Genomic DNA, 21,572 nt, shown 5'->3' on the forward strand with positions numbered 1-21,572 from the left:
TGAATATATTGCAAATAAAACACTAATATTTCCCTTAATGCAGAAGAGAGTCTCTGGATTAAATATCTGGTTCGCTTCCAGTATGGGAATTTCTTCTTCCTCTTCTAGTTGTAACTTCCTTCTTCGACTCTGCCTTTCAGATTTTATTTTATTATTTTATTTTTTTAATTCTGCGCCTGGGATGTCTTTCATGGTTATTATTATTTAGCTATTTAATGAATTGTCAAAGGAGTTTTATTCTGGAGCCATCAAGTTACTCTCCTTTCAGATCTATTTGCTTTGACTGCAATAGAGACAGACTGTCTTTGTGCAGAAAGAGTTAATTTACAAAAGCAATGGAAGCTAATTCACTGGGGGGGGGGGGGTGGAGGTAAAACAAGCATTCTCCAGTGGAGGGGTAACCCCAGTCCAGGCCACTGGTGTGGGAGTTAAACCCTCCTCCTTTGCTGCACACAACCCCAGGATGCTCAGCCAGTCCATAGCAGAGGCAGTCTCAAGACAGAAGGAAAAGCCTCGGCTTCTCTTCCACACGTTGTCGTGGGTATGGCAATTAGAACGTGTGGCGTGCTTTGGTTTTTAATGTCTGTATATGTTTTCATTTACATAGCACACATAAACAAAAGAGCAAAAAAGCATCCAGGAATTGACTCCTGATATAAGTTTGCTTGGATTTTATTTAGAATGACACTAACGTATATCTTTCCAATGATGCAGTTAAAATGCCTTCAAATAAATGAGGCATTTAAAAAATTGAGATGCACATCTAAGTATATAATATCTGCTTCCTAGAAATAAGGTGCTTTAGATACCTGTTCTTAATTCCTAAGTGAAACACAGTGTTTTATCCTCCTGCCTCTTCCTCAGAAGCAAGCGTGCCAGCTAATTTTTCGAGCAATAATTCAACATCAGTATTAAGAAAATTGATGGCCTAGTGATATACAAAAATGACTTTCAAAAAGAACAGGAAATAATCCTAGCTGTTAATTTTAAATATTTGCTATCATCTTAAAGTCGTTTACTGTCAAATGCTTTCATCTTAGAAGTCTAGGCAGTCTCATATGGGGCAATTTCAAGGGCGTATGTGATTAAATGAAAGAGGCTGGTGTGATGGACAAGGGTACACCATGGATCAGGTCAGAGTGAAGCCACAGAGAGCAAACAAAGGGAAGCCTGCAGTCAGGATAACACACAGGTGGATCCTGAACTCTGACCCTTAACCCCTGGGCGCTAGGTGAAAGTTGCCTGGACCTCTCTTTTGAGGGGGAACTTTTTATATTTCGTTGACCAATTCCTTTCAATGTCTTTGTAGAAAATAATTCCTATGATTTGTTTCATGTTCGAATCCAGTTTGGAAAGTGAATAATGGACTTGTCAGAAGCCCTCGTTAGGAGCGGCCTGATTTTTGTTGTTTTGTCTTTGTTTTTGTCTTGTTTGCTCCTTTTAAAGGCTTCTCGATCTGTAGCCCTTGTACCGAACCCTCCAGTCGTTCATCTTCCAGAACTTCAAGTGTGAGATTGGCTTGTGTGTTGATTTGGTTTCATTGGAGATACATTTTGAACACCTCCTGTTTGATTTTGTGCTTTCAGCAGTTTTGAGACCTGGAGATTTGGAGAGGTCTTTGCCATGTGGTCTCAATAAGGTGATAGATTCTCAGATCCTGGGAGGTAGCAGGAAAGGTAAGAATTGTATTAGAGGCATGAGCTGGGAATTAAGCGCTTGGCCTAACTCATTCATGCAAACTCCGCCATGGATTTCCAGGGATCATTTTGACAAAGGTGTGTGTGTGTGTGTGTGTGTGTGTGTGTGTGTGTGTGTGTGTGTGTGTGTGTGTGTGTGTGTGTCCTTGAATCCTCACCTGCACGAAAGAAGTTGCTTGTTCTCTCAAAAGTAGTAAGATATCACTGGATACTTGGCGGTTTTCAGAAGAGACCTCAGGCTTGAGGTGTGTGTGTGTGTGTGTGTGTGGATGGGGGGCTCCATCTTCCTTGAAAAGAGAACTGAACAGAAAGGCACCCACAAAGGGATGCTAAAAACATCTGGATACAGACTTTCAGCTGAAAGTTGGAGGTTTTAGAGAGGACTAGCACGGGAAATGCAGTAAAACAAAGCCCACTGTATAAACTAAGAGGATAGACATGTCCAGGCGATAAGGGCTGGGAAATATCAATAAAGGCACCTCAAAAATGGAGCTATTCCAAGTGAGGGATTAAAATCCTCGATTTTAAATTTCACATTCAGGATCCTGGCATCCAGATCGGTTTGGGCCCCCGCTGCCTAATAAAGACTTTGCCAGCCCGTCGCCTCCCCTTGAGGAAGCTTGTTTTCTCTGCCATCCCTGGTGTCGGTCTCCCCATCAGCCCGCGGCCACGCGGCTCGCGTGCTGGTTCTTGGTCGCGTGGGAGCGACTGCTGCGGGCGGCCGGGTGGGCGGGGCGCCGCGTCTCTGGCGAGCAGAGGGTTAAGCGGCAGAGGCGGTGCGGGAAGGCGGGTGGGGGAGGCCAGGCTCTGGGGCTGGGAGCGGCGCGGCCGCAGCCAGCAGCGGGTTAAGCACCGCCCGCGCGGAGAGAGCTGAGCCCCGCCGCGGCTCCGAGCTCGCATTCGGATCCGCTAGAGCAGGAAGATGGCGACGGACGGCGCGAGCTGCGAGCCCGACTTGTCCCGCGCCCCGGACGACTCCGAGGGGGCCACGGCGGAGGCGGCGGTAACCGAGTTCCCCTGGGCACCGGGAACGGTGTAGACGCGGGCTGGGGGTGGTGCCAGGGTCCCCGCTGGACACTCCCAGTGGGGTACCCGTCCTTCCCTAGGATGCCTTGTTCTTCTCCGTGGTGCTCCTTACTTCCTCGGGTTCCTTTTCCTTCTCCGGGGTATCCCTTCTCATGGGGTTTCCCTTCCTTCTCCGGGGTACCTACTTCCTCGTGTGCCTCTCCCACTGGATGCCCCTTCCTTCCCCGGGGTATGCCCTTCGGGTATCCCTTCCCCGGGGTGTCCCCAAGGCCAGAAGCGGGTTCCAATGGGTGATGCCACCCCCACCACCGGGTGATAGGGGCCCGTTGGGAGCTCCCCTCACGCATGCTTGGCGACCCCTTTGCGCACTCTCGGGGTGCTTATAGAGAGGATCTCAGCCCCCATTGTTCACCTCTCCGGGTCGCGGAGCGAACGCGAGTCTCCGGGTGCCTGACACCTCTTGGAGGACCTGGGGAAGCCGATAAGGGAGGCGAACCATCGCCAGGCAGATGTGGAGCGGGGCAGTATGCTCTTTTGTGTGTGTGGGTTTGTGTGTCTTGGGGAGACAGTAGGAGAGGCCCCGCGAGCGCCAGCACTTTGGATCCTGGAAGCCTACTGCTTGGCCCGTAGTCTGTAGGGACGTTCTCCTCAAGCCAAAGCCAGATTGAGCTAGGTTTCCTGAACCTGGAGTCAACACATTGTTCCCTTTCCCTGAGGTCCTGGCTTGCTTAGGCGCGTACCTGCCACCTTATTTGCTACTCTCAATGTCTGCACACGCAGACACTCCCTCCGTGCTCTGTATGGGGGTCTCGAGCCACAAAGCCAGGTTGGAAAACATTCGAAGGTCTGGGAAACAGCTTTTGCAAGATTTGCAAAGATCTGCTAAGAAAGGCAGGTCTGGGGGCGCCTCCCGCTCTTGGCCAAATCCCGCAGCTCTTTCGGAGGATTCCTAGTGGGACAGAACAGATTGAGCTGAGCCTCGCAAGGATACCCACTCCGTGTCTCCCACCTCCAGAACCGTGTCCGGGTCTGAGCAGCAGAGGGCAGGACCAGGTGTAAACAACCTGAGCTGTTTAATTTCCTCCCACCTCCGGAGGTAGGGCTTAGAATGAGACAGAAGAGATGTGGAGGAAGGTGGAAGGGGGAATGAGAGCTGCGAAAGCAGAACCGGAGGCGGGGGGGGGGGGGGGGGGGGGCTCCTAGTGCCCATCTGCGAAAGTGGAAGATTTCTGGGCTAAAGCTTTTGGGGGAAATTGAGTTTTCCATTCTTTGCTAATAAGAACTTGTAAAACATTTCAAATGAAACCTTTCCATTTGTGAATTATTTTCGTTCTGTGAAGGACAACGGGAAAAGTGGCTATCAAAACTAGGCCCTCTGGGAACTTGAAATTATTGAATGTTTGACTCTCCAAGAGGAGGAGGGGGGAAGTGGAGGTGTGGGAGAACGCGCTTCTTCCCTCCCAGGAAAGTGGGTAGTTTAATCTACTTAGAATACACTGCTTTGTGCCCACACGAGATTTCAACCACTAAACAAACCAACTGAAGCACGCGATTTATAATGTGTGATATACAAGATTGTAAACAAAATTGTGTTGTCAGGAATGCTTCTGTGCCAACAAGGTCAGTGTTCCTGTCAACTGTTTTAAAATGCCAGGAGCCTGATTCAGATGCTGATAAGTTAGCCGCTTGATTGTTTTATTCTTCTTAAGGGCAAAGGCAAAAAATCTCCAGAAAAGAATCTCCTTATTCCCATGGCATCCTGTAGGCTTCCAACCTGCAGTAACAGGACTTAAGGTTTTTAAAGTATCTACTTTTAAGTAAAAATTATGTTACTTTTTATTCGGTAAAACTGAACTATATTATTATTATTATTATTATTATTATTATTATTATTATTATTATTATTATTTTACAAGTAGTTTGGACTTGAAAAGGGGACTCTTACATTAGCTACTTGAGTAAACTGATTTTTATTTATTTTGAGGCAGGGTCACATGTAGCTAAAACTTACTGTATCTGCCTTCTAAAGTGCTGATTTAGGCCTTAACCACCACCCCACTTGGCTTTAGCCTGTTTTTTTTTGTTTGTTTGTTTGTTTGGTTGGTTTTTTTGTTTTTTTTTTTAAATAAAAGCCAGTTGGAGTAATTCTGTTTGTTATACTTGGTTTTTTTTTGTTGTTGTTGTTGTTTTTTGTTTTTTGTTTTTTTTTATCTAATGGTTTAAAATTAATGCTTTATTTTGCACTTTGCCAACAAAGAATCTAATATACAGAATTTTAATGAGCAATTCTCTTTTTGCCCTGTAGAGATTTGTTTCATTTCAAATTGGTTTACATCTTGTGGGGTTTTATATACACATTTGGTAGGATCAAGCTAGTGAAATGCCAGAGCAAGCAGTTGTCTATTTTTGAGAGTGCGTGTTTTCAGAGGTTTTTTTCTTTTATTCTTCTTCTTTGTTTGTTTGTTTGTTTTTTTTTCTATTTAGATTGTTGCTTAGGAACCAGGTTAATTTATAGTTTACAGTTTAATATAATTTCCAGTGTAGTGCTTTAAATTTAGTTTGTTATCCTTGTCCGTCTCTGTGTAAATCCTGAAAGCACCTGGAGTGTGAAGCTGGCTAACAGCTACATTATTCAATAGGATTGTATTAATAGTCTACGCTGTGATCCATGCCCGGAGCCTGGGTTATTTTCAGTACCTTAGCCAAATGGGATGACTTTTATAGGCCATATTGCTATTTCTGCTCAGAAAATAACTCTGAATGGCTGGCAGTATGGAAAACAGAAATCTGCTTTTTATTGTCACTGTGGTATTTGGGACTGAGAAGAAAATGGAGATCCATTTAGAGCTGTATTTGGGGGGCCATCCAGCATTCCTCTTGGTTTAAATGTTACAAACACATCAGTGTTAAATTTAATGCCAGCACCTTAAAAATGTTGTTTTCTAGGTTACAGTATTGAATGCAAATGCAATAAAAGGAACCTTCTTAGCTAGTTTTGGTCTTTATTTTTGAGAGAAATGAAATTGTCATTATATAGTTGCTGGGGAATATTGAAAGTTTGATAGCACGGTTTTTAAAGGGAAGTAACATGAAGAGAGCACGCATCAGTTGTGAAGGTGGAAACATCCTGGGCAGCAGCATCTTCCCTGCCTTTAATCCCTTGAAGTGCTCCTGCAGTGGGCTGCGGTACACTGAGAAGATGGCACAAACAATGTCAACAGTCACAGAGAGCTTCTTAACGGAAGGATCTCAAACTGTTTATGGAAAGCACTGGAAGTAGTCCATGGTAGAGGACATTTGTGCTGGACCCTCAGAGGGAGGATGTAAACAGAGATGGCAGAAAGTGGGGTGCACCCATGGCCATTTCTCAAGTTTCCCTCACAGATGTCCCATGTCAAAGGCTTGCAGAGTTGAGTGGAGAGATGTCACCGTCTCAGCTATAGGTTTTAGGAAATAGCTTAGGTTTTGCGAAATTTGAAAAATTAGAATGGAGATATTATTTTACACGTTACACTGTCGCTTTTTAAACAACAGCTTGCATATTTCTGTTTGCACCTGTTCTGTTTATTTTTATTATTATTGCTGCTATTAAATTTCTCATAGGAGCAATTTTGTGTTAAAACCATTTGCCCCATTTGTGGTTGAATCCATACCAGTGCTAAATCGCCAGTTGGTTCTGTTGTCATGTGTTCCCCATAAGTTTATACACTGAGAAGACATTTTACGGCATTAGTGCTTTATCAGCAATAACAGAGAGCTGCTGTTGATCATGGGACCATCCAGGCTATGGCTTGGAGAGAGTGGCGGCCTTCAAGGAGAGTTGTATGAGCTCATTTGTTAAGTCACGCTCCGTAGAAGCTGATGGATACTTGATTTTGATCAGCTAATTGGCAAATATACCCTGTGTTACAAGATTATAATGCAGATGTTGGTTAGTGGTTTATAACAGTTAACATTCCAGATGTTTCAGGCCCCGAATCAACAGACTGGCTGACTTCTCTTTCAACTTTTGTTTTTCTTGGGCAGGATGAGACAATTACTCTGTCACTGTAGTACATCTTCCGGCCTTTGCATTTCAGTTTTTAAATATTTCTTACTTACTGTACGGTGGAGGGGTGGTACACGTGCCACAGCTCATGTGTGGATGTCAACGGACAACTCTGTGGAGTTGGTTCTCTCCTTCCATCTCCGAAGTCTGAGGGTCAGACTCATGTCACATGGCTGGAAAGATGAGTGCTCAGCCACCACACCAGCCCTGGTTCTCTCCTTCCATCTCTGAAGTCTGGGGGTCAGACTCATGTCACAAGGCTGGAAAGATGAGTGCTCAGCCACCACACCAGCCCTGGTTCTCTCCTTCCATCTCTGAAGTCTGGGGGTCAGACTCATGTCACAAGGCTGGAAAGATGAGTGCTCAGCCACCACACCAGCCCTGGTTCTCTCCTTCCATCTCTGAAGTCTGGGGGTCAGACTCATGTCACAAGGCTGGAAAGATGAGTGCTCAGCCACCACACCAGCCCTGGTTCTCTCCTTCCATCTCTGAAGTCTGGGGGTCAGACTCATGTCACAAGGCTGGAAAGATGAGTGCTCAGCCACCACACCAGCCCGGTTCTCATTTCCACATTTCCATCTTCTCAACTGCTTTTCTCAATGACCTATCAAGTGCTTTCCAGGTTTCTGCTTTCAAATTTTGATTTTCAACACTGTCAGGTTTTTTTTTTTTTTTTCTTTCTGGTTCTTTCATCACCATGATGACTGAAGCTGAAGATGGAATGGTCTTAAGATATTGACCATGCTACTCTCTTCCTGAGTTTTCCCAACCTTAAAGTCAAAGCCCAGTCACTCATTAGGGTGTGAAGGAATCGATGGTTCATAGGGTGAGAGAAAAAGTCCAAAAAAAAAAGAGGTTAGGCAAGGCTTTGGAACAGTAGACAGGTACATGGAATGTGGGACTAGAATCCAGCTTAGAACGAGCCTACTGAGGTGGCGTCATTTCTCTGTCCAGGCCTCATAGCTCCTGCCACCTCAGCTCATTTGAAAAGAGGCTGTGTTTGAAGACACCTGACTAGATTTCTCTCTACTGATTGCCTGTTTGCAAGGCCTATATAATATTTTAAAAGGCCTTGTCTTGGCTTGGAGTGATACTGTAGTCAGTGAAGACCTGGAAACTCACTTAAGAATGCCCAGCATGGTGATACGCATTTAACCCAGGGAGGCAGAGACAAGGGGGTATTTGGAGCTCAGCCAGCCACAACAAGCCACGACCAGCCAGGCTCATCTACTTGCTGAGATTCAGACTAGTGCTAGAACCTGTCTCTACAAACAAGGTGCCGTCATCACCCAAAAAGTGACTCCCAAGGTTGGCCTTTGGTTTGCACTCACAGGTGCCTACATTTATATTCCCTCTCTGTCTGCCTCTCTTTCTTATCTTCCTGTTCAGGAGTTACTGAGAATAATGGCTGTGAAAGCATTAATAGTGAAGGTCTGTTATGATTTTAGTTGTAGCTGTTTTAAATATCTTATCCAAAGACTACCCCTGCTATATGTGGCATGTTGTGGACCATGTAAGAATGGTGATTTGAGTGCAAAGCTGTTCACGTTTAGCAGGCTGAGGATCTATTTGAAGGCTATTGTGGGTGCAGAATTTGTTGAGTGGGTCCTTGGTTGTAAGTGATTTTTGTTTTGGCATCTCTGTATGTCACCAAAGAGGCAGCAAGATGACGCCAAAGACCCGATTTTTTCCTCAAAAGGGCTTCTCGTAGCTACAAGGCTACAATTTTTGCTTTCTCTGTCCCGGTTTATCTGAAAATGATCACATTGGCAATTGCCACCTGCAGATAATCAAGACCCATTCTGTGACGTGTTAACAAACTCCTTTGTGGTGCTTGTTAGAGGTGGAAGGCTTTTCACCAAGGGGCTGATTCAAGTCTCCCATTAGGCTGCATAGAAATCTGAGTTCTCGTGGAGTTATACGTGCTTTTTGTCTTTGCTTTGTTTGCTTGTTTCCTGAAATAGGGGTTCTTTCTTTTCTCTGAAGAGGAAATGGAAGAAGAGGAAATCTAACAGGAGGAAAAGGCTGAATTAAACCCCCCAAGTGCCAGAGCCACTTTTCTGTTTTCCCTCCAGCTTTCTCCTGGTTAAAGTTAGCTACAGCCATTACCAGGTTTCCTTCCCGGCATTGTTTCCTTATTACTATTACCTCCTCCCAATCCTGAGTTGCTTGTCTTATGTGAAAGTATTCAGGCAGGGTTGCCTGCCTTGAGGTTCCTGGTGGGCCCTGTGTTCTCATCAAGTCTTAAGGTCTTCCTTAGTTCCTTCCCTAGTGAGCATTACTCCCAGTGACTGGCGGAAGGTGTCTCTATTCAGCAGCCCCTAGAGTAGAGTGTCATACTGTGTCTTAGTTGCTCCTGGAGCCACTGCAACGTTGCACTTAATGTCATAACATGCTTTCTCTTTGATACTGAGTCAAGGGGGGCATGCTAGATAAAAGCATGCAAAGATGTACTATTCTTGCTGTCTTGATAGCTAGTACGGGCGGGGAGATAGAGTTTTCTAAAGATGAGTTTAATACTTTGGGAAAATGCACAAGGCAGGCCGTGATTGATTGCCACACGAGAAATATAACAGACTCTTAAGGTTGAGGAGTGGAAAGATGTCTGGAACCTACAAGAGCATACAAACATGAAAGTGGCTCTGTTTGCTGAAGAAAGGTGGCAGCCAAATGAGGAGATGAGAAAGAGGGCTGGTGAAAGCAAAAGCAGGGGTGAAAGAGTCGCCCCTCACTTACTCTCCCCTCCCCTCCCCTCCCCTCCGATACACTTGCAACACCCCAAACCTCTCTCTTGTTTTCTGGTCTTTCTGTTGTTCTGACAGGACTTACCATAGCCCAGGCCAAGTTGGCTTCAAACTTTTAGCAATCTGGCTTCAGCGTCCCAAGTGTGTAGACCAAGGAATGAGCCAGCACACCTGGATAGAGTTTTAAAAATAGACTGAAGTCCTAAGGGCCATATACTTTTTTCTTTGAGAAAGAACTCTCATAAATGGCTAAATCCACACCCTAAATAATTAGAGTTGCACTTAATTTTTATTCATGTTGATACAGCACTCAAATATTTTGAGGTTTCAATATATTTCATTGATTTTACTTCTGTTTAACCACTATTTGTTCTCTAAGAAAATCTTTTATGCTTGTGAATGCAACTAGTTATTAGCATAAAGTATTAAACTAGAAAAAAGACACTTATGTAACTTTAGAGCAAAAAGAAAAAATCAATTTTTCTCAAGAACTCCTCAAAAGCTTTTAGTCTCAAGGAAAAACAAACAAACAAACAAACAAACAAAAAACCCAAAGATTTCCTCAATCCAGTAATGCAGTTCTCCCCATGGCACATGTAATCAGGGCACTTGAGGGTGGGAGGAGATCTTAGAGACCACTTAGTCTAGTACCCCCAGTTTAGAAATGACTACTCCAGCACTCTCCTCGAGAAGCTGGAAGGCTGAGCAGATAGAGTGACTTGCCACTCTTTGGTGACTGTTCTCCTGGCCTTCCTCCACCTGTATCTCCATCTCCTGTGTTCTCTTCAAGTCCTCTTTCCCAGATATCTTCCTACTTATGTTCACAAAGGCATTGGTCACATGCTTCTAACTGGGAAAGGAGCACTTGGTGTTGAAAGGAAGAGCCAAATAAAATGGCTGTGTGCTTTATTACATACGTTTTTATTAAGCATCACTAATATGACCGATGTGTTTGGGCAAATGTTTGAGGGGGCACTTCTGCCTCTGTAGCTCAGAATATCCCTTGCAGGCCTTTTGGCAACTGTTATGGTTAAGGTCAGCTGTCAACTTGACACAAATCCATAGTCCCCCGAGAAGGGGAACTTCAGTTGAGGAATCGGCCTATGGCCATATCTATGAGGCATTTTCTTAATTGATAAATTGATGGAGAAGGATACACCCCATTATGGGAGGTACATCTATAGACTGTGGCAGGTAGACTATATAAGAAAGGTAGCTAACTGTGACTCTGAGAACAAGCTAGTAAGCAGCTTTTCACCATGATAAATATACACAGTAAATTAATAGGCACGACTTGTTATATCCCAAGGCAGATGCTGTCTCTGTTTGACCAGACTCTGGCAAATTTTTATACAGTAGGTGTTCAGAAAAGTAGGTTTCCTGGATATATGGGGCTTTTTTGACAAATAAACTCAGTCTGGCAGACTGGTTACGTCTTCTTGTTGTTGGTTTTATCATTATTTTTATTTCCTTTGTATCACTGAAATAATGTAATCTGGATTGGTTGTTGGTTTGTTTTCTGTTTTTCTTTTAAATTGGGAAAATTGGGGTTAGTGATAAAGCATAGTCTGAACATGGTTCTCTTGGTATTTGGGACAGGGGCAGTCTTGTTTTCATCGGTGCTCTGAAGATCTTAATGTCATTATGTGAATAGCAGTATGTTCTGACATCTGTCTTCTTTGGGAATTAGATTATCACGGCAGTTTTAAAATGAATATCATAAGATGTAGGATAGTTCATTTTAGTCTTGAACCAGGATGCATTAATGATTTGTTCATATCTAAGTTCTAAAGCCACTTCAGAGGGACTTGTTTCTCTTCCCTCCCCTCCCCCCACAGGGCTAATGGGTCATGTTTGTAATCTTAGTGACTCAGAAGAGTGAGGTAGGAGCATTACGAGTTTAGTGTGAGCATGGGATACAGAGTGACTTCAAGGCCAACCTGACCAACTCAGTGAGACATTGTTTTAAAGTGGAAAGTTAAAGGAGAATTTTAGGTATAGCTCAGTGGTAAAGCACGGCCTCAGAATACATATAGCCTTCTTTAAAAGGAGGCTCTTATCATCAGTGTGTGTGTGTGTGTGTGTGTGTGTGTGTGTGTGTGTGTGTGTGTGTGTGTTTGTGTGCTCGTGCGCTAATCAGCATGTACAGTAACAAAGTTTTCTTGTGACGTTTTGTACATGGTGCATGCTTAGTTTTATTAGCCTACATCCATCCCTCCTACCCTTCTGTCCCTGGTACTGGCTTCTGAGTTTGCTCATCCTTATTTTTTTTAGTAAGAAGCTCCAGAGTACTTTTAATTTACTTATCAAATAGCCAGAGTCTTTAGAGCTCCACCATTTTTTCAGGTACTTTCTTTCCCCATTTCACTAGAATAATGGAGAAAGCATCGGATACTGGAAAATAGCAATTTGAAAATAGTACTGGAATTTTACTGTTGAATCTAGGCATTTAGTAATGTTTTACTGAGGAAGCAGGGGCAGAACTAGGTGTAGTTGGGGAGAAACAAGCAGATGCATTGTATGTTCAAAATAATATGTCATTTAATGTTGGTGGAAGAAGACATTTTTTTTTTTAACATTCTGGATGATACATTTGTGGATCAGCAAGAATACTAGTAGTAGCATCTTCTGCCTTTAATGGATTTCCTTTTTATTGACATGATATATAGAAAAATAGAAGAATTGGTTGCAGGTCACGTGCCTTGCTGCTGACGATGGAAGCAGGGCAAGCTCTCCTGACTCTTAACATGAATCATAATCTTGGCACTGTCTTTTACAATTTATTAGTCCTTAAAGTAGCTTTGCACATAAAGCTTCGAAGAAACAAGAACAATAAAACACACAATTAATTAAAAATCTTTAGAAGAAGAAGCAGCAGCATTAATAAAACATCATTCCGTAAAGCACACAGGAATTGCAGTTTCAGTGGGGAAAAGCCAGGGTAAACGTCTGTCTTTCATCATAGTCAGTAAGCTGAGTTTATTCAATTTGATTTGGTGAATTAAAAAAAAAAAATAGACTTAGGCAATACCCTGCTCTTCTCTACACAAAACATCTGGGTTATTAATAGCAGTTGCTCATCTTTACCCTGTGCTTAATTTTATACATATGTTCTTGTGCAGTCCTCAGAGGAAATGTAGAGAGTGGGTGTTAGGATTTTCGGGAAAACAGATTACTCAATGAAATGCTTCTCAAAGTGGCCTCCATCCTTCAATGTCATCGGGAACTTGTTAGGCAAATTTGTACCCACCCCCACCTGCACCGAATCAATTAGGAGTAGAGCCTGGCTGTGTTCTAAGAACAGGTCTCCAGTGTTCCACCCACATGCTGACATTTAAGAACCTCTGGACCATATGATCATCTGTGATAACTCTCTGTTTGTGGGAACAGAATTTCAGATGGTATATTGGACTGTCCCACTTACTGGGAATATCTCTACAATGGCCTACCGGACAGTGGTTTTCCAGTGCTGCGAAGCCTTGGGTCTGCTGTAGGTTTACTTCTTTCTCCCCATCCTTAGGCTCTGCCTTGCCAATAACTGCTGTTTCATGTATATGTAAAAAGAAAGCCACTTAACTAGGAGGAACACTCTTGCTTTGGAGAGCCATCTAGGCCTGGTCTCTTTCCACTGTGAATCATGGTTCTCTTTCCTAAAGGCTTCTTGGGAATGAGAATGGTTCTGGTCATGTGTTGTGACAGTCTCTGAAGTCAGGGCCTTTGCTGTGCTGCCTTTTGTGTATTCATAGAAATAGTCTGGTGTTAGAGCCTTAAATGCCACACCATTTCTCACTGGCTGATGGACAGAATGCACCCATTTCGTGTGGTGTTCACACTGCCCATTCTGGAACTTTGGTTCTATGTATCATGTGCATGGATAAGCCGGGCACAGGCGCAGCTGATGCATTCCTGTTCACTAGTTACTACTTGTGTGTCCTAGCTATGTTTTCTGATTCGTGGGTTGTAGTTTCTTCAAGTAAAAATAGAGGTGATGGCATCCCATGGGTTAAACTTAGTTCTTTGAAAATACCTTGGAAAAAACTGAGTGCTGCACAAATGTGCAGTCAAATGCTAGAATGCCATGAAGAACAACTGAGCTTTCGTGCCGTGAGACATTTGGTGATGAACTAGGTTGTCTTCATCCACTAGGGAGGGAATGGGTTTATCCAGAGTGTCTGCGCAGAGCAGATGGACCGCTGGTGTTTTACAGGGCCTCTCATACTCTAACTTAAGCCTGGCTAACATGCTGACTGCTCCTCTCTTAGCTCCAGCTATAAAACAGATGTGAAGGCCTCTGTGTGGAAGGCATAAGCAAAGAGGTTAGTGTTAAGGGCAGAAATGTAGAATCAGTAATGATAGGAAGTAGGGACCAGGGAAGGCCATAGAGGAAGAAATGGCAGGGCTAGTAGAGTGCGGGGATGGAGTAGGATTACACAACCCTTGCACAGACTCCTCACAGTGTACCTGGGTCTCTAAGAAGCCTACCTCTCTAGCCCTTGAGCCATAGTGTAACCTTCTTTATAGAGCGGCAAGAAGCTACATAGGTTAGTTTATCTCTGAAGCTTAATTACAATGCCACAGGATTACAGTCAAGATGATTATATATAGATGATGGTTCAGCCCCCTCCCACACCGTGTCTCTCTCTCTCTCTCTCTCTCTCTCTCTCTCTCTCTCTGTGTGTGTGTGTGTGTGTGTGTGTGTGAAGATTTGACAATATGACAAAGAATGTGTTCCTTAGAAAGGGGCAATTGTTATTCATCTCTGTGGATTGTAAATCTGAGAATGCCCAGACTTCTGACTTGAAGAGAAGGCAGAGTTCTGTAGTGCTTAGTAATATTTTCAGGTTTTCCAATAGTGGCTAAACGGGAAGTGAAACTTTTCTTCATGGCCCAAGTAACACATCTGCAGGCCAGATTTGGGTAGACGGCCAGCTGCTGGCCTCTGCTGTAGAGTGTTCTGTAAACAAGACCTGTTATTATTGGATGCCCTGGAATTTATAATAACTTCCCAGGAGCCACGATGTCAGGGACCCTCCAAGGAATGCATCTGTGTTTTCTTGTTGTACTCTATACTAGCTCCCCCCATCCCAAAGCCAGGCCTGTTTTGATACAGTCTCCAGGGACTTTTCAATTTGTGCCACATAATTTGGAGAAATTCCAAGTCCAGATGTTTAGGCAGTCAGACAACAACATCTCTTTTGAGGGGAGAGTTGCAGAAATGGCAGTACAGGGTTTTCTGTAGATCACACATCAGTCTTGCATTAAGCCACTGGATAGAAATGGTCCATAGGTTGCCCATGTCTTTCTTTATTGCTCTCTTTTGTATGTACATTTTAGGCACAAGCGTGTGAATGTACATGTGTGTGTGTATGTGTGTGTATATATATATATATATATATATATATGCGCATGTGGAGAGCAAAGGACAATCTTGGGTGTCATTCTACAGGCACTAACCCCACCTCCCTTAGTAAAGACATGGCCTCACATTGGCCTAAAGTTTGTCAAGGCTAGACCATCTGGTCATTAAGCTCCAGGGAACTGAGAGCTTCCACTTCCTAGTACTTGAGATAGATATCCCAAAGCTGCCATGCTTAGCTTCCGGAAAGCCATCGTTTTCAGGGACTATTTTGTATTGACAACATTTTTCACTTTGCATTACAGAAAAAAGAGTTTGATGTGGACACCCTCAGCAAGTCAGAGCTCCGGATGCTCCTCAGTGTGATGGAAGGGGAACTGGAAGCCAGAGACCTTGTCATTGAGGCCCTAAGGGTAAGAACATTCTAGGAGTGACATTTCTTAGAGGGCCAAAGGCAGAGGTACTTTCCCTCTTAATTTTTGAATCTGTTGTATTTAAGGTGTTACACCTGGCTAATGTATAGTCCTCACTCAGAACACCAACCTTAACAAGACAAAGCAAAGTCATGTGGGTGTTGAGATGATAGAAAGCTAAGAATAAACCACTGAAAATGGGGGACTTGAGAAGTCCATTGTTTTAATCAGAAATCCTTAGATGCGTCACATACTTGTTGGACCTTCGACATGCAATTTTAGAAAATTAGTATTTTGGTGTCTTGTATGTGTATGATAGCTATGGGAGAAAATTAAGAGAGTCATTTATAAAAATATTATGGATAATATACCTTTTTACTTCCTATGTAAGTAATGAATGATGTTTTTCATTTTAAAAAACTCATAGCTAAAATGAAGATGTACATGCCTTCAAATTATTTTTATCAGAGTTTTCAATAACTTAAAAGTACTTATATAATAGCTTACAAAAGCTTATAAAAGCTTACAAATGCCTCGATGACATTTTTTTGAAACAATGTTAAACTTTCTTGATACAGTTTTCTGATTGGAAATTCCCTATCTTGTCCTGTTTGCCCTGTGTCAATCAACTGTATTTGAGATTCAGGAACTGTTTCCTTTCCCACTCGGGACAAGTCTTACCCCTGTACAGTTGGGTACACCCCGGCACAGAGGTGTAAGGCTTGGTTTTCGTGCCCCCCCCTTTTATGTTCATTTGTATGTAATCAGATATATCTTGGCTCTCAGTTATTTGGCAATGAGGGTTGCAATTATTAAATATGAAGCATGGGCTTATCTTATTTCACTAAAGATTGTTTCCTTAAACTTTGTCCTACGGGCCTTATTTTAACATGTAAGAATGTGTAAAATGTCAGCTGACTGTTGTCTTTGACAAGAGCTTTCATGGTAGAGAAGGGAGGTAGGAATGACAGACCGTCACATGGGGTGCACAAGGGTAAGTGCAGCTGCGGAGGGGTGTACTAAGCTGTGCAGGGGTGCACGTAGCAGTGTAGAGGTGTACCCAGCTGTATGTGGGTAAGAACTTAGTCCTGAGTGGGAGTGGAAATATCCCTGAATTTCAAATACTAGAAATTGTAAAGTAGGTGTGTCCTTTACCATCAGTTCCATGACCAAGGTCAATCTGTTCATACAGTGGGGATTCACTTGTCTTATCAGCGAGCCAGCGCTGAGGTGGGATACAGCCTTTTGAATAAGGACCTTTACTCATTTGCAGTTTGGTTGTGTGTGTGTGTGTGTGTGTGTGTGTGTGTGTGTGTGCGCGCGTGCGTGTTGTCTGTTCTGTTCCACACTGAGACTGTAGCACTAACATGTGTGACACTACTACAGAATGCAGTCACCTCTTGAGCTAAACAGAAACGCAGGACCTCAGTTTGTCTTTAGGGTTTTTTTGTTTGTTTTGTTTTTTTGTTCTTTTGTTTTTTGTTTTTTTCTATTCTGTGTTAACATGTAATACGCACCAGCCCTGTGTAACCTCCCACTGCTTATACAACCCTGAGAGCACTTAGCAGAGTCTTTTTTTTTTTTTTTTTTTTTTTTTTTTCTGTTTTAGAAAGCATCTGTACCTTTCTTTAATTGCAGTGTTGCTAACTGGAAGAGTCCAGGTAAACATTCCCCAGCAGTCAAGTGACTGTCTTCCATAGAGCCCCCGAGTTTGAATTACAAGAAACTGAGGTGACACAGTCAGTGATTTAAACCCTAATCACATCCCATTTCTCAGGCTTATAGAACATTTCTGTTGTGCTTTGCTCGCTCACCATGGGTATTGTGGATAATTTGGTGTTTAAATAATAATTTGGTGTTTTTTTTTTAAAAAGTAAAATTCTCAATTCATTATGACATACATTTCCTGTTCTCTAATCGAAAAGTAACTTACAGTAAGCAAGGGATATTTTGGAGGAGGTGGGGGAGGGTAAACTGTAATCAGAATGCATGAAAAATCTTTTCAATAAAATGAAAATAGAAAAAATACGAGTTTCCATTTATGTACATGCTCACTTGAAGATATGATGAACTTGATGGCCGACTGCACCTATTCATAGCATTGCTGTAAAACCACAGTCTCAGGGGAACCCTGATCCAAGCCTGCCCTAGTGCTGGCTCATACAGTGAGGGGTGGTGAATGACGACCGATAGACTTCCCCAAACAAGAGTGCATGTTTAGCCAGGCCTGGTGGTGCATGCCTGTGATGGGTCTTGGCACTGGAGAGGTAGAGGCAATGAGATCAGCTTAAGTTCAAAGCAGGTGCAGTCCTCAAAGTAAGACCTTATGTCAAAGAAAACAAAACTGAAAGGAAGAAAAAATTACAGAAACAGATAGATAGATAGATAGATAGATAGATAGATAGATAAAGACAGGCACACACGGCGGGGGGTGGGGGAGGGAAAGTGTACATTTACATGGGAATTGAATCTCAAGAAAATTCAGTATTTTAAAAGTAATTTAAATAAGATGCTTATTGATAAAAAGGAACCCCTCTCTTGTCTCAAAATAGTCACACTGAAAGTTCTAATGAGAGGCATTTAAAACTTTGGGGAGGACTTGAAAAAGAAAAATTCCTGGAGGCAGGCAGATCTCTTGAGTTCAAGGCCAGCCTGGTCTCTAGAGTGTGTTCCACCGCAGCCAGGCCTACAAAGAAAAACCCTGTCTCAAAAAAACCAAAACTGAAAATGTAAAAAGAAAAAAACGAAATCATGAATGTGTGTTAGCCTCACCTCCCTGTCCTTTAGGAGCCAATTAACGAGAAATCAGGAATGTTCTGTCCTGCTTCAACATAGCCCATGAGAAAGATCTAGCTGAGACCAGTTCCCTATGTTTAAAGATTGAAATCAAATAAACCGAAGAGAAGCCCGAGATGATCTGGCCAAGACCACACATGGGCTTACACAGGAGCCTGCTGCTGTGTCACACAGACCGCTATGGAATTCAGTGTGTGAGATCTTCCTAAGAGCTTTTTGAACAGAGTGATGTTTATGATTTATTTAAATATTTAGACGATCTGGTCTGAGGAGTAGGGAGTAATGGAATTTTCACATACCTGTGGTACCTGGAGCCGACTCAAGTGCCGGGATTTACCACTGTACTCATCAATTATTGACTTGGGTCTAAATGTGTCTTTAAGTTGCCTTTTCCTTAACTGTGCAACAGTATGTCACTTACTGGCTGCCTGATCGATGCCCTAGAAAGAAGGAAAGATGTGAAAATTTTCATTTCATTGTTAATTGATAAATTTATCTACAAATTAAGAACCAAAATCTTGTTAATCAGTAGCTAGTATACCATGTATCTGCATATGAAGTTCATTTTGTTTTTTCAATTAAAAAATTGGATAGTTGAGCTTAATAATTAAAATAAGGGATAACTAATTTGTACCCTGAACTGTATTAATTAGATTTGGAAATGATTGTATTGTGAAGCATCCAAACACACACATGCATGCACGCACGCACGCGCACGCTCTCTCTCTCTCTCTCTCCCTCTTTTTTTTTTTTTTTTTTATTCAGACAGGGTTTCTCTGTGTAGCCCTGGCTGCCCTGGACTTGTTTTGTAGCCCAGGCTGGCCTTGAACTCACAGAGATCCACCTGCCTCGGCCGCCCTGAGTGCTGGGAAAACAAGCCTGTGCCACCATGCCAGCCACATCCAAATTCTTTAGAATTTAAAAATGTGTTTTGGACCAAGCTGTTTCACTTTCTAAATCACATGATCCTGGTGGTTTTGAGTTTCAGGTTACAAAGATTTCATCAATCATTGGATAAGTAGCAATAGACTTTTCAGAAGAGTCCATAAATATGTCTGAAGGGGGTGAGACAGATTGCAATGTCTATCTTGGCATTTTTGATGCTTTTCTTTTTAAGACAGAAAATACTTTCAATATAAAAAGTAAATAGCTTTGTAACAGTATTCACTTAATATATATATATATATATATATATATATATATATATATATATATATATATATATATATTAGACATGGTCATGGTATCTAGGCCAGGAAGATGGCTATGAACTTCTATCCCCTGGCCTCAACCTTCTGGGTGCTAGGATTGCAAGCATCTACCACCATGCCCATTTCTAAGAACATACACTTTTGTTAAGAAGAAAATTGTATTTTAAAAAGAGCAGTACTGACTTCCTCATCAGTAGGTGCAGGTTTCCCGTATGCTTCTTTTTCATCCGTTTTACATGGGATAAATGAAAACTGGCTGTACTAAGGATAGAAAATCCTGCTTTTTTTTTTTTTTTTTTTTAATTTATTCTTGTTACATCTCAATGTTTATCCCATCTCTTGTATCCTCCCATCCCCCCCCCCATTTTTCCATTATTCCCCTCCCCTATGACTGTTCCTGAGGGGGATTACCTCCCCCTGTATATGCTCATAGGGTATCAAGTCTCTTCTTGGTAACCTGCTATCCTTCCTCTGAGTGCCACCAGATCTCCCCTTCCAGGGGACATGGTCAAATGTGAGGCACCATAGTATGTGAGAAAGTCATATCCCACTCTCCACTCAAGTGTGGAGACTGTTCTGACCATTGGCTAGATCTGGGGAGGGGCTTAAAGTTTACCGCCTGTATTGTCCTCTGCCTGTATTGTCCTTGGCTGGTGCCTTAGTTTGAGCGGGGGTGGGGGGTGTGGGGGGTGGGGGGGAAGCATACGCTAAAAACCCCAAAACAACATGGCTTCTCCAGTTTCCAGGGGAAAATCCTGCTCTTAAACTTTATAAATAGGCTAACTGTAGGAGTCAGATTTTCAGTTATTTGCATTGGAATTTTAAAAACTTGACCATTTTAGCATTTCTTTACATATAATGCACTTCCAGCTCTGGTAACCTTGGGGACTATTCGGGTGACAGAAATGCCAATACATGGGACTGTGCAAACAGGCAGCTGTTTCAGAGGCCCAAGTTATAGTAGAAGTCCGTGTCGCTTTCTCGGCATTGTGGAGCTGAGTGATGGGAGCCCTGTGCCAGGCCTCAGCTAACTGCCAGGCTTATTTCTGTGTTACTCCCCTGCTGAGGGAGTTGGCTCCTCTGGGCGGTGGACACTTGATTGGGGGCAGCTCCACATGCCAGTACAGAGTAGGAGGAAAGGGCGGAGGGGAACCGCAGGCCGCCTTCAGCATGCCACTTTCTTCTCGTTATGCTCAACCGTTCCTAGAGTAGGACAGGGTAGCAGCTGACTGTGATCACAGTGCAGGAAGCTGAGGCAGGAGGATTGAAAGCTGGAGGCCAGCTGCATAGTCAGACTCCGTCAAAGATAAACAAAAGTGTACCCATTGAATACCTACTAGATAGCAGGCAGAAAAATGAAGTGAAAGTGCCTGTAGATTGAGACATGCTACACCAAATTCAATTCTTCCCAGTTGTGTTATTTAAGACGGTCTTTGCTGTTCTCAAACTGTCACTGAGTGTGTTTAGAGTTTTTATAGTTTGATTTTCATTTTATAATAAAAGCAAAACAAAAGCCTGACCTGCTCACTGGGCCCAACATGCAGCGAAATTTAAGGCTGTTAAGTGATGTTATTTTAAATGGAAGCAGGTTTTCTTGGTCTCAGGACTGTTGATATTTGGGACTGCATTTTTCTGAAGGGAGGAGAGAGCATCCAACACCCTTCCAGGAGGTCAGCAGCATTCCTCACTGGCTGCCTTGCACCCCATGCTTGCCAACCACATCCCCAGCTGTGGGGAGCAAGGAAGGCCTCCTACCAGAGGCACAATTGCTCCCATGGGGTCAACACCACTCTGAAGTAGAAATGTTACTTTAAAAACAATATTGGGAAAAAAAGAATGAATGCAAGTACTCTAACTGATTTGAACACATTATGGTGCAGTGATTTCCTTGTGAAACACTGACACTTCAGAGCTAAAGGTTAAATCTGAAAATACTCATTTTATTAAGTTTTATGACCTTTTTGTAGATGCCACATAATTTCCTATTTGAAATTGTAGTATAGTTTTTTCCCCCTAGAACTTAAGTGTTTTACTTTTCAAAGTGAAATGTGCTTGTGATTGTAATGCTCGGTACTAGAACCTTGATGCAGGACATATGGTGCCGGGGAGTTAGCCTGGAGCAGCTCAGAATAGGCAGGCATCCACCTTGCACTGACCAAGGTCCCTAGTCCCATACAGAATACTGTGTTTTCCTCTGGCTGTAAAAGCAGCTCTTACTGAATGGCAGTGCATTGTGAGCATCCCCTAAGTGTTGATACAGGAATACTAATCTGGCTTTCCA

The 21,572-nt window shown here is 42.9% G+C and overlaps 1 protein-coding gene across 1 annotated transcript in view; it reads left to right on the forward strand.

The window, feature by feature from the left end:
* The first annotated feature begins 2,512 nt into the window (after positions 1-2,512).
* The window catches only part of Cttnbp2 (cortactin binding protein 2), a 151,809-nt gene continuing 132,749 nt past the window's right edge, over positions 2,513-21,572 (forward strand). The window contains exons 1-2 of the mRNA XM_051151881.1: positions 2,513-2,700; positions 15,177-15,284. Coding sequence (XP_051007838.1) covers positions 2,620-2,700; positions 15,177-15,284 — 189 coding nt within the window. The 5' untranslated portion in view covers positions 2,513-2,619. The remainder of the gene's footprint in view (positions 2,701-15,176; positions 15,285-21,572) is intronic.

Source organism: Acomys russatus, chromosome 10, assembly GCF_903995435.1.
Source record: "Acomys russatus chromosome 10, mAcoRus1.1, whole genome shotgun sequence".
Taxonomy (NCBI): Eukaryota; Metazoa; Chordata; class Mammalia; order Rodentia; family Muridae; genus Acomys; species Acomys russatus.